The sequence below is a fragment of the Zootermopsis nevadensis genome, unplaced genomic scaffold (assembly GCF_977971745.1).
Source record: "Zootermopsis nevadensis isolate Lab colony 2312 unplaced genomic scaffold, Znev_1.0 Znev_ptg000061l, whole genome shotgun sequence".
In the NCBI taxonomy this organism is placed as follows: domain Eukaryota; kingdom Metazoa; phylum Arthropoda; class Insecta; order Blattodea; family Termopsidae; genus Zootermopsis; species Zootermopsis nevadensis.
Window position 1 is genome coordinate 21,537,809 of NW_028259192.1, and position 14,734 is coordinate 21,552,542.

General features: G+C 40.2%; 1 protein-coding gene across 6 annotated transcripts in view; it reads right to left on the reverse strand.

Annotated features, from left to right (window-relative positions):
- LOC110832942 (ABC transporter G family member 23) overlaps positions 1-14,734 on the reverse strand; it is a 71,778-nt gene that overhangs the window by 16,741 nt on the left and 40,303 nt on the right. Inside the window, exon 1 of one of the 6 annotated variants that reach the window (XM_022070426.2) lies at positions 5,811-6,005. The exons of 1 other annotated variant lie outside the window; for it this stretch is intronic. In XM_022070426.2, coding sequence (XP_021926118.2) covers positions 5,811-5,943 — 133 coding nt within the window. In that variant the 5' untranslated portion in view covers positions 5,944-6,005. Of the gene's footprint in view, positions 1-3,915; positions 4,178-5,810; positions 6,006-14,734 lie in introns of those variants that run through there. 4 more of the 6 variants (XM_087340149.1, XM_087340150.1, XM_087340147.1 and 1 more) reach the window with 4 other exon arrangements.

Consider the following 14,734-nt stretch of genomic DNA (forward strand, 5'->3'; position numbering starts at 1 on the left):
AGACAAAATATTTTGGACTGAGAAGTAGCAAGCATTTCCGGAATTTAGTCTCCTCCTAACTTCCTCACGAGTATCATTTTGATTTGTTATTGTTGTTCCCAAATATTTGAACTTTGCTTCTGAACACGTTAATTAATAAAATGTCTTTTCGAATATTACTTTCCTTTTAGTCATCTTCTCTTTCTATAAATCGTAAAACGGAAGACACACTAGGATTAAGCATGACGTATCTTAAACAGGAAACTATAAATTATAGGGGTTCATAAAAAGTAGATTACACATATGAATTGACCTTTTCGTAATTTGCAATTCTTAGGACCAGCATAAGAAGTACGAATCTGTCATTTCGCTTCAGAATAAGAATAATGAAAGAACCGGTATTCTCTTAACACATCGATCAAAGTTTCGCGTTTTTATTTCGTCAACCTCTGCACAGCCTGGAGGTCGAGTGCACGGGGGGTCATTGTCAGCAACAACGGGCACATTACGAAGCCACTGAGTTCGAGGTTACATCTGACAAGCTTTTGCAGCTATTAGGAGGCTCTACCACGACGCACTCTGTGGCTGCAGGAGTTCTCTACACAAATCCTATAAAATAAATGCAAAATGGAAGGTAATATCAGTCTGTCAGTTTACTTCACCTCTAAAATTAATGACGGATGTTTATAATCGGGTCGTGTCTATTAATAATTGACGATGGTACACGTGGCAAAGTTACCGACTACGCTGTCGGTTACGAATAAAAGTGAAAATGAGTGTAGAAGGAGAGGCCTTTGGCACCGCATTCACGAAGAAATTAACAAGTGATTGAATTCAGGTTATGCCATTTTATCTTTTTTTATTATTTATTTAGTGTTCTGTCTGACGACAGGTCCATATGAACAGGATCCTTCCATCCTTTTCTCGGACTGGGACCTGTTCATATACGTTCTTGGCAGATGATCCAGAAGTGGTTTGCCATTGCCTTCTTCTGTGTGTGAATGGAGTAATTGTTGGGATGCCACGGAGAAACCGGGGAAGAAGCCCCCGGAGGAAAACTCCGTGTTACCTAGACCACGGCCTTGCCCAACACAAGTTATAAATTCGGGCACCGCCGGGAATCGAACCCGAGACACCCAGGATTACAAGGCCAGCGTTCTAACCACTAGACCACCGTGGCGTGTGCCATCTTATCATGAAATTATAAATCTCTGATCTTCCCGTCTGGTTTGTCATAACGCAAATATAAAAACGTGCAAAAACCACAATTTTACTTGTCTCGTATGGGCGAGAAATATCTGGTCTCTGACACTAATTGAAGAACGCAGATTGGCGGTGTTTGAGATCAACATAGATCTGCAACCAAGCAACGAAGTTAACCAAGCCTCGACTACAAATACGTTACTTGCATGCGTGCTGGCTTTCGACGTAACTCACTGGACCATATTTCTGGCAATTTTTGATAGATTAACCTTTGTCGCACGCCCACGACTTGTGATTGTTCATTGCGAAAGATGAAATCTGCGCCTTTGCTGTAGAGAACTTATTAAAATAGCCACTTTCTTGTAACAAGAAAATCCCGCCTCCCCCCTCCTCCTGACTAGTGTTTTTTTCCCGATACTTTTGAAAAGTCATGCATCGCCGTAGTAACGAGCTAAATTATAGCATGGGAGAAAAATTACATGCCATCATGACGCAGAATACAGCCCGTTCTATCGTTACACAGCTACGCTCCATAAATGTCGGATTTACCTTGAACGTCTATGATATCTACGCCTTCTTTTACAGGGTTACATGAACCTGTTATCCTTGCCCCAAGTCTGATTACAACACAAGATCTTTCCAGCACAGAAATCCCTAACCAACAGCAGATATAAGCCATCCGCTGGTTTCCGTTTCTATTCTTATAGAAGTTTTACGTTTATCAGCGGGCCTTAAAATTACACTTGCTGATCGCAATGCTTTACATATAAATCTGTCCCTCTACACGCCATGGATGCGCTTGGAGGAGAGAAATAGCTCCTACTCGTTCCTGGCATCGAAACTAGATTTATATCTTTCAGATCACAATCGTGGTGTGTCTTTTGCGAAAATTTTCTGTTTGTTTCTGATTAAAAGTTGAAAATCGCGCCGATTTCATTCAAAATTATTGCACGTTAACGTATCTGAAGTCTTGAAATCTCAACCTGCGTGAATTTCGACTAGTTCTGTTGGACAAATTTTAATTTTTTGTCGAAATCAGGCACTTAGTGCGAGTTACAAAGACCATACAGGCGCGCGGAAGCGACCGGGGAAATTACTCGGGGCATTCAAAATGGTGAAATGCTAATAAAACGTCGGTTGGTCAGACCTGTAGCACGCATGTGTGTAGGTGTGTAGATATGCAGTATCGAAAGAATTTATACTTTATCCACCAGTTTATCAACGACAAATTTAATTATTTGTATCAAATATGTGCAATTTTAGTGAACCTGATAATGGCCGTTTTTGGTCGAAACATGTAGTTAAACACTAACGAATAATTGTAAATAATTAAAAGTATATGAAAAAATGATAATTATAAAATTAAAAAAAATATATAACGTGCGCTATAAACGCAGGGCGACGCCTGATTATGGGACCAGTAAGCACCTCTGAAACGTCGGAAAACTTCTATCAGACTATACGGCGCAAGATCCCAGAAGACAGTAATCTTAAATTTTAACACAACCACAAAACACTTACGATAAAATTACCCGCTGAATACGCAGACAAGAGGACACCAATATGCTAGCAAACCATCCTTTGAGGAACACTAGTTCTGGCCACTTCTCTATTTCTACCGAACTTTCAGTAATGGCTGCTTCGACGTTACTATACCGTGACTATGTCATGAAGATTTATCCCATCGACCTGATCTAACACTCATTATTTCGCCTGAATCAGATTCCTTTATTCAAGAAATTCGAAGAATACATGTAACATGGAAGATAGACGTACTCCTAAGAATCTTTAAACAGCCAAAAATCAATTAATAAATCATCACAATAACTAAAACACCTTTGTGATACAGTCTTTGATAACCTGGCACATTACCTCAGTTACTAACACTACGTAACCTAAACTAATAGTAAATTTGATCGGTTCAAGTATGTCCATACAAGAAACCACGTTAGACAGTCGACGAAATCTACTGACAAAAAAACACAAAACAATAATCAAAAAGAGACTGTATTTATTTAGGGGACAGAAACGAAAATTGTCTAAAAACCATACACACGAGCTGGCACAGGGCAACGTGGACACTACCTAGATGCCCCGGATTCGTTTCTTAGTAACAGAAGGAATTTTTAACTTCGCCGCGACGTGGTGTACGATAACTATTGAATAATAAATTGACAAGAAGCTGATAAGGATTAATGTTTGGTACTATCCTAGGATTTGCCTGGAGAATGTGAGGAAAATATCTTTCGAGATAACAATTTTAACCCGTAGAGTCATCACTACACTACACGCTGCTGCACTGTGCTACCCGGATCTTCGGATTCGAAGACCCTTGTATCAAATCTCCTGGTTCTTCCGAATGAGATTTATTTAGTGCGTCATGGAATAGAAGGACAAAATCTCGCAAAAAAGCAATCAGAAACTTTCCTATCTGATTAATTCTACCCCAGACTTTTGCGTTTATGTGTTTCGTATGATTTTCAGCGTAAACAACGATTATTTCCTTAAACAGCGTTAACCAGTTGATCTTCGTAATGGTGAGGTGTAGTGTTTTCTTCGCGGTACGGACTGGATTCTTAAATATTACTTAGACGCACTCAGCTTTAAAGGGTCAATGCCTATGAGAAATTCGCTGTAAGCAGAAGGTCCATTTGTAGGTTTATATAATTTTCCTGTTATCCAACACTCATAGACACGTAAAAGTATCACGATAAATAGAGTAATGATACGCACCAACGCTTCGAAAATATAAAATATCACAGTTTACAAACGCACATTAGTCTTGAGCAAATGTTCAGGTGATTACGCCAATGCAGCGGTTTTCAGTTCCACAGCGTGTAGCCTTTTTCGTAATAACCAAAGGAACAATTGTACACAGTCGAAATTAAATAAAGTACTTCACGTGCACTGTAGGTTCGTGGCAACAGCAGAGAACAAACTCTCCTTCTGTTACTGTGACAGCAGACTGTCTTAACCGAGACCCTGCGAGGCATAGAGCTTGTAAAACAAAAAAGTTGTACCAACGACTTCGGTTTGCAATGGAACATTGCGCCACCGTCCCCTCCCCCACCCTACCCTCATCGTTACAAAAACTGTTTTCCTCTGCAGTACAAACTTAACAACTTAGATTTTTCATTCACGTCACAGATGATTACCAACGCCACAAAAAAACACCAAGCATTTCAAATGTTGAAATTAATAATGCAACTGCCCAGAAGAGCAAAGTCTGACACTTTTAATCGGACTTGTATTACGTTACCAGTTAGTCAGACATATATAACTTTGAGGGGAAAATAGCTACCAGTGACGAGAACATTCCAGGTGATTAGGATATAGAGTGAGTCTTATAAGATATAATCGAGAAACATTTTTTATAAAAATATTCAATTAACTCCTTCTTTAAACATGTTTATTTCAACGTTTGCCACTTATAATTGCGTATGCATTTATGAACGTGTAGTACCTACAGAAGCCACGGTGGTTTATCGGTTAGAACGCTGGCCTTGTGATCCTGGGGGTCTCGGGTTCGATTCCCGGCGGTGCCCGAATTTATAACTTGTGTTGGGCAAGGCCGTGGTCTAGGCAACACGGAGTTTTCCTCCGGGGGATTCCCCGGTTTCTCCGTGGCATCCCAACAATTACTCCATTCACACACAGAAGAAGGCAATGGCAAACCACTTCTGGATCATCTGCCAAGAACGTATATGAACAGGTCCCAGTCCGAGAAAAGGATGGAAGGATCCTGTTCATATGGACCCGTCGTCAGATAGAACACTAAATAATAATAAGATGAGGTGGTCTAGCGGTTACAACGCTGGCCTTGTAATCCTGGGGTCTCGGGTTCGATTCCCGGCGGTGCCCGAATTTATAACTTGTGTTGGGCAAGGCCGTGGTCTAGGCAACACGGAGTTTTCCTCCGTGGCATCACAACAATTACTACATTCACACACAGAAGAAGGCAATGGCAAACCACTTCTGGATCATCTGCCAAGAACGTATATGAACAGGTCCCAGTCCGAGAAAAGGATGGAAGGATCCTGTTCATATGGACCTGTCATCAGACAGAACACTAAATAAAATAAAAAATAGTACCTACAGATCGTAACATTTAAAATGCAACCCAAAAACAATCACGCATCGCGGTAAACAAATGAAATGAGAAACTGGTCCACTATCGCGTAACGGTCTCTCCCAAACTCCCGCCGAGACATTCGATTTGAGATCATCCTTGTTGCTAGGCCTCTGCTCACGCCAAGTTGCGCCTAAATTGTGTATCGAAAAGTATAAGGTATGTTTATTCTCGCACCGAAATCGACTGTCGCTTTCATTTACAAGTACAGAATAATGTAAAAAAATACACCAATTAGAAACTAAACACTGAAAATTACGGTTATACGACATTTATTTAAAGCAAGAATTCAGCAAAATATTTGGTTCCCCACGTGACTGGTAAAATGTTTAGCTCTGGCAAAAATATGTTACTTTGCATTGTCAGTAAAAATTAAACCTTGAAACACAAGGCTAAAAGACTAATCTTAACCAAATTATGAGAATAAGTCAAACACATTTCAAAAAACGAAGAGAGTTCTTATGGAATATGTATGTAGTAGTCCTACTGAAATACAAACCTGTTCCACATGGACACACAACACTAGAATCTTTATACACCAACGCCTTGTTTAACAGTATAAAAAAGTTCTGCAACAGACGTGACATAATTGTTATCCTTTTAAAGGCATAATGGTATGTTTTACAAAGCATACGAAATTAACAACAGTTACAAAACAGCTAGTACACACATTTCACGCTTAGTATATAACACATCTAACTGCAAATCTACATAAACGATCCATATTTGTACGACCGTGCGTTCTCTGCGCGGTGTCGCTCCGTTGCAAACACCTCGTAAACTACTCAGCAGATTTCGTTGGTGTCCAATTATATCCATGAGTAAACTTGCTACTTGATGGTACATAACCTAGGTAGTTGAAACAAGAATCAAAAATAGATGTTTTTAACCTTTTTTACGTCGAGGAATTGCAAGGGGTAATTTCTTTGTTTTAAACTTAATTTATCATCTGTTTTTTAATCATATAATATTATAACCTTAATAAACACCTACATTTCGGAAGATGGAACTTCCTTCGTCATCAGATAAAAGGGGATCAGGTAGGAAGAGGTATTTTGTGGACCCACAGATAGGGAATAGTTTTGGAATTACTAAAAGTTACTTTTGCACTAAACTAACATTTGTCAGAAGAGTTTAATTTCTGTAGTTACATTAAACATTCGCTCTGTTATGTATGAAACCCGGATTATAGGCCGATTGTAACATTTCATATACACACAATCGTAAGTTATTTTACATTTAAGGAATTATCTTAGCAGAAACCACATGTACCCTAATGCAGTACAATTTAGTATGTGGCTGTTCGCTGGGTTGTGTAGCCGTGTAGTCTGATGGAAGTTTACGAAAAGTTTCCGAGGTCCTTGCTGTCTCCATCATCAGGGAAATATTTGGTAGGCAAAACATCGGACTTACCGCCGTGAAAACCTCAAATCCTATATATAATTCATATTTTTGTTTCCTGTTAAGAAGCCTTAAGTCCTTAAAAATTTTATACCGGGGTGTAATCTTTTTGTGGATGGTGGATCGGAAAGGCGTGGACACACTTACAAAGAAATACTCTTCTCGCAAAGTATACAAGCAAGGTAAATATAGATGACAAGACATCAAGACAGAAATACCCAAGAAAATCACGTACTTCTATTCATAAATATGCGATGGCCACCGAAAATGTAAGCGTGTAATCCGAAGGTCACATTTCAGCCTCATCTGAATCCTGCTTCGCTAATATAACTGCTAATTTCCTCAGCAAATAGAGGCATTGGCGTAGTGCATTGGATCACAACACGTATTTTGTTAAAAAAAAGACCTCCTATTAGTAATCCATAGTTATATGGACATGAAAGTATACCAAATAAAAATAACATATAAAACATATTTTATTGACTTTGTCTGTCCTTCTGTAAGTAAGCATACCGCTGGACGAATTCTGATGAGATTCGGTACGGACGTAACGCCGTTGGGCTGACCCTGGAATAGAACTTTTTAACTTTCTACTATCAATAACACCAACATGGCGGACAAATGGCTATGTGAGGTGAGAACAACAACAGTACCATAATTTCAAACGAAGGAACAGATGGTTTGACGAAGTGAATCTGGAGATTAAGCATGAAAATAAAAATAGACAGGTTTCCACGGCAACGAGAATGAAGCAACTGTCTCCCTGGATGCTGAGCCGTGGACTCGGAGACTTAAATCTGAAGACCGGTTATACTGGTATCACTTCTTTCATCTATTTATTAAATTTATCTGCAGATTAAACATTAAGGAGGTCTGTCACGTAATACAAGTCTGAAAACAGGGCGCTACTATTATGACTTACAGGTTTGATGAAAAAAAGACACGTTTTTCCACACCGCATATGTTGGTGGGAAAAGATCTTACGTAAAGAAATAAAAATAACCCAAACCAACAGCTGGCTTTTAATTCATAAATGAAAACTACGTGAAATTATATTAATCCCACGTTAAAAAAATTCATGGTTCCTAAATTAATTCTGAATGTGAAGAATTAAGTCTAATCCATGAAACCAAAAGAAATCAAAGCTACGCCGAACAGTGTTGATTTCTTTAAAAAAAAGTTTGAGTTTTACTTAAATGTTAGATCAAATGTACCAAGAAAACTTTGGGCTTCAGTCCATACTAACACACATTTGAAATATTTTACAATTTATGATATACTGTTTCGAAATTCAGGTAAATTCAGTTTATACTATATTCCGTCACACAAATAATTAAATCGCCCTAAAAACATAATTTTTCTGCCCTCGATAGGTTAAGCGATTAACACTGCCAGGCAGTCTACTTTATAAAATTTATGAAAAATCAGGCATAAACGTATAACCGTCGAGCCAATGCGATAAAAATTACCAGCGATTCGAAATAAATTTCTGCTTCCTTCTTCAGAGAAAGAAATTTCCTCTTGCACGTTTTATCATTTCGATTTAAACACTTTACAAAGCTTTTCTTTACATAAATAAGAAAGCCTGGTTCAGTCTTATATAAGCTCGGGCGCCATATTGTTTCTGACACAATCATTTACAAATAATCACGCAAAGCCTTTAGATACATTCCCTTCAATCACTGTTTATCCACCCTGGTTTTAAAATCGGAGAATCAGCGTTCTGAGCTCTTACAAGAAATTGTTGCAGCTGCCTGGGTTAGCCAGGCCAAGGCGAACAGTGACGCAAAAGACATCAGGTAAACAAAAAACAAATGATACCCAACAAGTCGTATGTAATTTGTACGTGCAATGGCGCGTTGCTGGAGTTCTGCAGGAACAAATCTACACGCCACCTGATGATACTTATTCTGTTTGTTAAACAACGGTAAGATCTTCCGAGTCTTTCCGGCATAAAATCAACTCCGGGATGACGTGGATGTTTGATGGGTCGACGTCACGCCTTCCTCTCTCATGCACCCAGAATTTTTGCCTTCTTAGATAATAAGCAATATTTGATACAGAAATCTCACTCGTCTGCTAACGTAAATCGAATTTCATGCTGAAAAGTAAAGTAAAACGTTTGTCCCCGCTATACGCCATGTAGGCGCTTGGGGGGAGTGGAGGTATAGCTCCTCTCTTCCTTGACCTCGGCACTAGATGGGGGTGAGTGGTCAGCATCACGCCCCGGCCGGCTTTACCCCCGGGAAAGGATCCCGGTACCCATTGTAGAGGAGGCTGGGTGGGCCCCAGAGGCTAGAGGAAAAATCCTCTGCCCCCGTCGGGGATCGAACCCCGGTCGTCCAGACTGTACTAACTGACCTACGACATCTCATCCGAACTGCATGGACTCGTATTTAATGTGAACACCCTGGTAATACGAATGCATAAGAGAAAAACTGTACTAGTTGATACGACTAGCATAAATTTGTGCCCAATGTGATAGCAGCCAAACGAGGGAATTTCTTCAGTATCTGAACAAACAGCAAATTCTCATCAATTAGATGGGAGTATAATATTAAAACAGTGGATTCAAGAAGCTCATGGTAGGGGTCACTAGTGTGTTTCCGTAAATATTGCAAAGAGCTTTCGCGCGCCGTGAAGACACGGAGAAAGACTTTTGACCATCTGAGCGAATATCAGGTTTTTAAAAAGATTACATGTGATGATAAGAAATAGGGGGGGGGGGTGAAAGTATGGAATGGATTCGTTCAAGACAAAATGGCTGACTCTGAGAACACGGAAATGAAGGTGAAATCTAAGGTTCTCACGGTAGTGAACACGTCGATGTTCGTCTCTTGAAATTGGTGACAATATATTTTTTTTATTTAATGGTGGTATCCACACGATATTACTACCAAAACGGTAAACATCGACATACCAATAAACCAAGTGGGACAATGATAAATAACAAAATGTCCTTATTATTTGATATTATGCATATTAATGACACTGCAAAACGAGCAGATAATAAAAATACTTACTAAAAAACAATAAAAAAACAACGGAAATCTAAAATCGTTATATAAAAGTAGGCGCCCTTCGAAACCGCTAGCTCATGATTCTTATACCACGTGCGTTTCTACATGATACTGGACTGAGCTCCTTTAACCAATGGCGTAAGACGTGACCACCCAGATTATGAAACTGGATGAAATGGAAAGAGATGTCGTTTTGTTTTGTAACATTCCACTAGAACATTATTTTTAATTGCACTCTTAATAATCTGTGTAAATTCAGCTGCTTATAAAGTAGAGACACGGTGTTTCTACATAAGAATAAGTTCCACGTGCTTGCTACCACGCGGTGTTGTGACTGAATTCTGCAAATACAAGCTTCAACCCTTTGAAGCACAAAGTTCGTATAAATAAAATTTAGAAATTAAGTTCTTACCTCAAAGAAAACTCAACTCTTCCACATTAACAAACACCAAACAGCTGGTTAATGCTGGTTAATGAAATGTTATTACGAAAACCACATGAAACCCATAAATACAGGCTGAGCGCGAAATTCAGTTTATTTTTTTATTATTATTTAGTGTTCTGTCTGAGGACAGGTCCATATGAACAAGATCCTTCCATCCTTTTCTCGGACTGGGACCTGTTCATATACGTTCTTGGCAGATGATCCAGAAGTGGTTTGCCATTGCCTTCTTCTGTGTGTGAATGGAGTAATTGTTGGGATGCCACGGAGGAAAATTCCGTGTTGCCTAAACCACGGCCTTGCCCAACACAAGTTATAAATTCGTGCACCGCCGGGAATCGAACCCGGGACCCCAGGATTACAAGGCCAGCGTTCTAACCGCTAGACCACCGTGGCATTGAAATTCAGTTGCTGAATGTTAAAGTGGGTGGTAAATATAGTTACCACCGTGCTTTAGACGGTTTAACTACATTATGACAGTGAAAAGTGTAATAATATTTCTAAATTTTCATGTGCGTTATTAGAGGAGATGACATTTCATACGATTTTCGACAAAAGACGACTAAACACACCTACTCGACTGAAATGAAAGCCGGTAAATAGTCCTTTATCAAATTCTTGTTCTGGTTTGGCCTAGTTTGGTTCATTCAGCAAGGGCCGCTGTACGTAAGGGACAAAATTAGTTTGCCATCCAAGTATTACAACTTTGCATTTTCGACTGTTTTGATATTTGAGGCAGAGACTTACAGAGTAAGCATAATTTTCTAGAACTCACGATGTAAACAGTTCCATTACTTAATATAAGCAGCGAACATTCAGAGCAAGGGAGAACTATTCGTGATGAGAAGACAGGGTTGTACAAGACATGAAAAAGCATCTGTTGGTTGACACTTGATTGTTTGTTGTTCACAGATTTTTGAGCCAAACAGGATACGAGGTGCGATCGGAAAGTTTCAAGACTGCGCGTATAAAAACCCGTACACTTATCTCAGGTATTAAATTCATCCATCACCCTCGAAGTAGTTCCCCTGGGAGTGAACACAACGATCCCAGCGCCGCTGCCAAGCCTGGAAGCATCCCTGGAAATCTTTCTTTGTCAGCCTGTCAAGCACCATCTGCGATTCTGCCTGAATCTCTTCTGTCGTCTCAAATCTCCTTCCCTTTAGCTGAATTTTCATCTTTGGGAAGAGGAAGAAGTCACACGGAGCTTAGAAAGGAAGTTGGGGTCGGTTCTTGCAAGATCTTTGAGCTCCTGACAAACGAGAAGTCGATTCTGCTTCTGGTCCTCAGACAGGATGCGTCGCATGTGGAGTTCTTCCTTTAGAATCAGCTGACAGGTCCCATAGCCTATCCCAACAATGTCGCACAAGTCGTTGATGGTACGACGTCGATCTTCGTGAATGGCCTGCCGAATCTTCGTAACATTTTCGGGCGTTGTGCTCGAAGATGGTCGTCCAGAACGCTCGTCATCATCGACAGAGGTTCGGCCATTTTTAAAACGTGAATGCCACACAAAAGTTTGTGCACGACCCATTGCTGACTCCCCAAATGCTTGCTTTAGCATTTCATAGGTTTCCGTAGCCGTTTTGGCGAGTCTTTGGCAAGAGATTCAGGCAGAATCGCAGATGGTGCTTGACAGGCTGACAAAGAAAGATTTCCAGGGATGCTTCCAGGCTTGGCAGCGGCGTTGGGATCGTTGTGTTCACTCCCAGGGGAACTACTTCGAGGGTGATGGATGAATTTAATACCTGAGGTAAGTGTACGGGTTTTTATACGCGCAGTCTGGAAACCTTCCGATCGCACCTCTTATTTGTGAACAAGTGTTATGAGTCCTACGGAATAATATTCATGACTGTGTATGTTTATTGCTTTCGATTTTTCCATCATTCTAAACGGGAAATGAACATAAAAAGTAAAAAACAAAATGTAAATTTGTTCACGTGTCTTAAACACATTTTCGTGTGTTCGTAGTGGCTAGACCTTGGCGTTGGCTGAAAATAATTACGTACGTACATACGAGGTTGAACATCACAAGACGTTAAAAAACAAGACGTTTTGGAAGGATTCAACACATGTCAATAAGAGATCGTCATATATGGAAAATACGAGAGATTTAAAGCTCTCACGACGACGAGCAAGAAGATGGCGGTCCTGCAGGGCGTCTGTCAGTTTCTATGAGACTACACGGCGTACTGGCCTACAACGCTTTGATTTGCGTTCTACTGCGGGATTTATACGTTCGTCAGAATTAATGCGACGCTAGGAGTAGTCGATTACGTGTGAAATAAAATCGATTACACAAGACATGAACACATCTGCCGTGACCCCTCATATACGCGCATACAAAGGCATGTTTCTATCATTCAAACAAAGGATTCATGTTGACATTGTGCACCTGAAGTTTCTGTACGTACACCAAACAGATTGGAGGCCAAAAATTTACGACGAGGCGCGTTATGATTTAACAATCTCTCTGCCAATAATTATGGACTTATTTCAGGCGAACTATAAAAATTCTTGCAATTAGTAAATAATAATAATAATTATGATCTTTTCAAGGCGTTCCTGCTGTCTAACTACAAAATTAAAAGCTTCCTAACGTTTTCATTCTATAATCTACGAGGCGCGTCCTCAAAGTAAGTTTCCCACTCGTCCCACAGCTAGCAAACCTTATATTGCGCGAAGCGACTGTGCGTACGTGATAGAGCAATGACGTAGCATGGCGCATGCACTAACGGCACTTCCCGCGATCTCACAGTAGCATCGTTGCAGCTGTTGAAGATGGAGGTTCTTATTCCAGCTCCCGCCGACTGTGAAGTGCGGTCAGTGATAACGCTAGGCCGCACACGGCTCTTCGGACAGCGAGTCTCCTGCAGGAGTTCAGCTGGGAGGTGTTTAATCATCCACCCTACAGCCCGGACCTCGCTCCCAGTGATTTCCATCTTTTCCTACACCTCAAGAAATTCCTGTCCGGTCAGCGTCAGCGTTTTGAGAATGACAGAGAGGCGGAGATGGTTGTCACACAGTGGTTCCAATCCCAGGCGGCAGACTTCTACGACACAGGTATTCAAAAGTTGGTCCCACGGTATGACAAATGTCTCAATTCCGGTGGCGAATATGTTGAAAAATAGCTGGACACTTGCTGTATCCGTTGCAATAAATATTTCCATGAAATTGTGTTTTGTTTCTGTAAATGGCCCCAGGGAAACTTATTTTGTGGACGAGCCTCGTATATCTACTGGAAAGACGAGTTGGCATTGCCTGGGAACCTTCAAACCCGTTAAAATACAATATAGGCTATCATACCCCGTAACAATTTCAGACTCTCTCACAACCCCTAATTATTTCAATCTATGCTAACAATGATGATTCTTAATCCCGGGTTCAAATGTCGTGCTTTTTCTCAGCCCCGCAAGGAAAATGCCGAGACAGTACCTTAAATCAGGCCACGACCTCTTTTTTCACATACCCTTTCCAATTCATTATTCATGATAATGCTCTCATTAGACGCAAAAAAGTATCGTTAAATTATAAACAAATTAAAAGTATTGAATTATTTGGGACATCAATTACAGTTCTCTTCAGAAAGATAAGAACTAGTCTGAGGTTACATAAATCTAAGAGACTTTCTCTTGACATTCTGGTTACAGTGATCGATGTTACACAGTTGAAAAGTACAGGCCTCATAAAAAGAAAAAAAACTTTTGTAATTTAGATAAGTGTGTGTGTATATTCGATCGTCACTGCTGTTGACAAAGACCTAACACGAGGTTTCCGAGTCTAAAGATGGTTGTCTTCTAGACTGTTCCGTCGTGTATCTTGGTAGAAGTCTCACGACGTTTCAGAGGTGCTTGCTGCCTCCTTCATTAGGGTGAGCACCTCTGAAACGTCGGCAAAATTTCTATAACACTACACAGCGCAATATCGTCGCCGTAAGAACCTCAAATTTCACCCAATATCACACAAAATGTATTTACGCTGTAGCCTGTAATTCATAATTTATTAAATTATCCAAGGCTAAACTGCCTCAGCCAAACAACTTTCATTATCGTATCTCAGGCTTACACCATTGTCTTGTTTCTTGAAACGAGTCGCTACTACAAAAATGTTTGTACAGATGGCAGGCTAATCAACGCACAGACTGCCATCTATTGGATAATGGTATTTTTAACGCAGGGGCCACCGTAAAAGTTCTGATCTTAGCTGATAGGTGGCAGACTGTACCGTCTCTGGTCTGCCATCTGCATTTTCTTGTACTAATGATTCGTACCACAACACAAGACAATGGTGTAATCCTGTTGTTTGGCTGAGTCGGTTGACCTTTGGGTAATGTAATTCACATACAATGAATATAAGAGAACATGATTACTGCTGTCTGCATTATTTGTCATTTTAATATAAATATAGCTCATTATACCAGGATTTTCATGCAGTTCAAGTATTGTGATAAAATTTGGACTAAAACGTATCGATCACAGCGTAGTGTAGGCTCCAACCGAACAAACGAACTGAAATTGCAAGAAGTCTGAACCAGGGTTTCTTTTACCTTATGGCTCACGA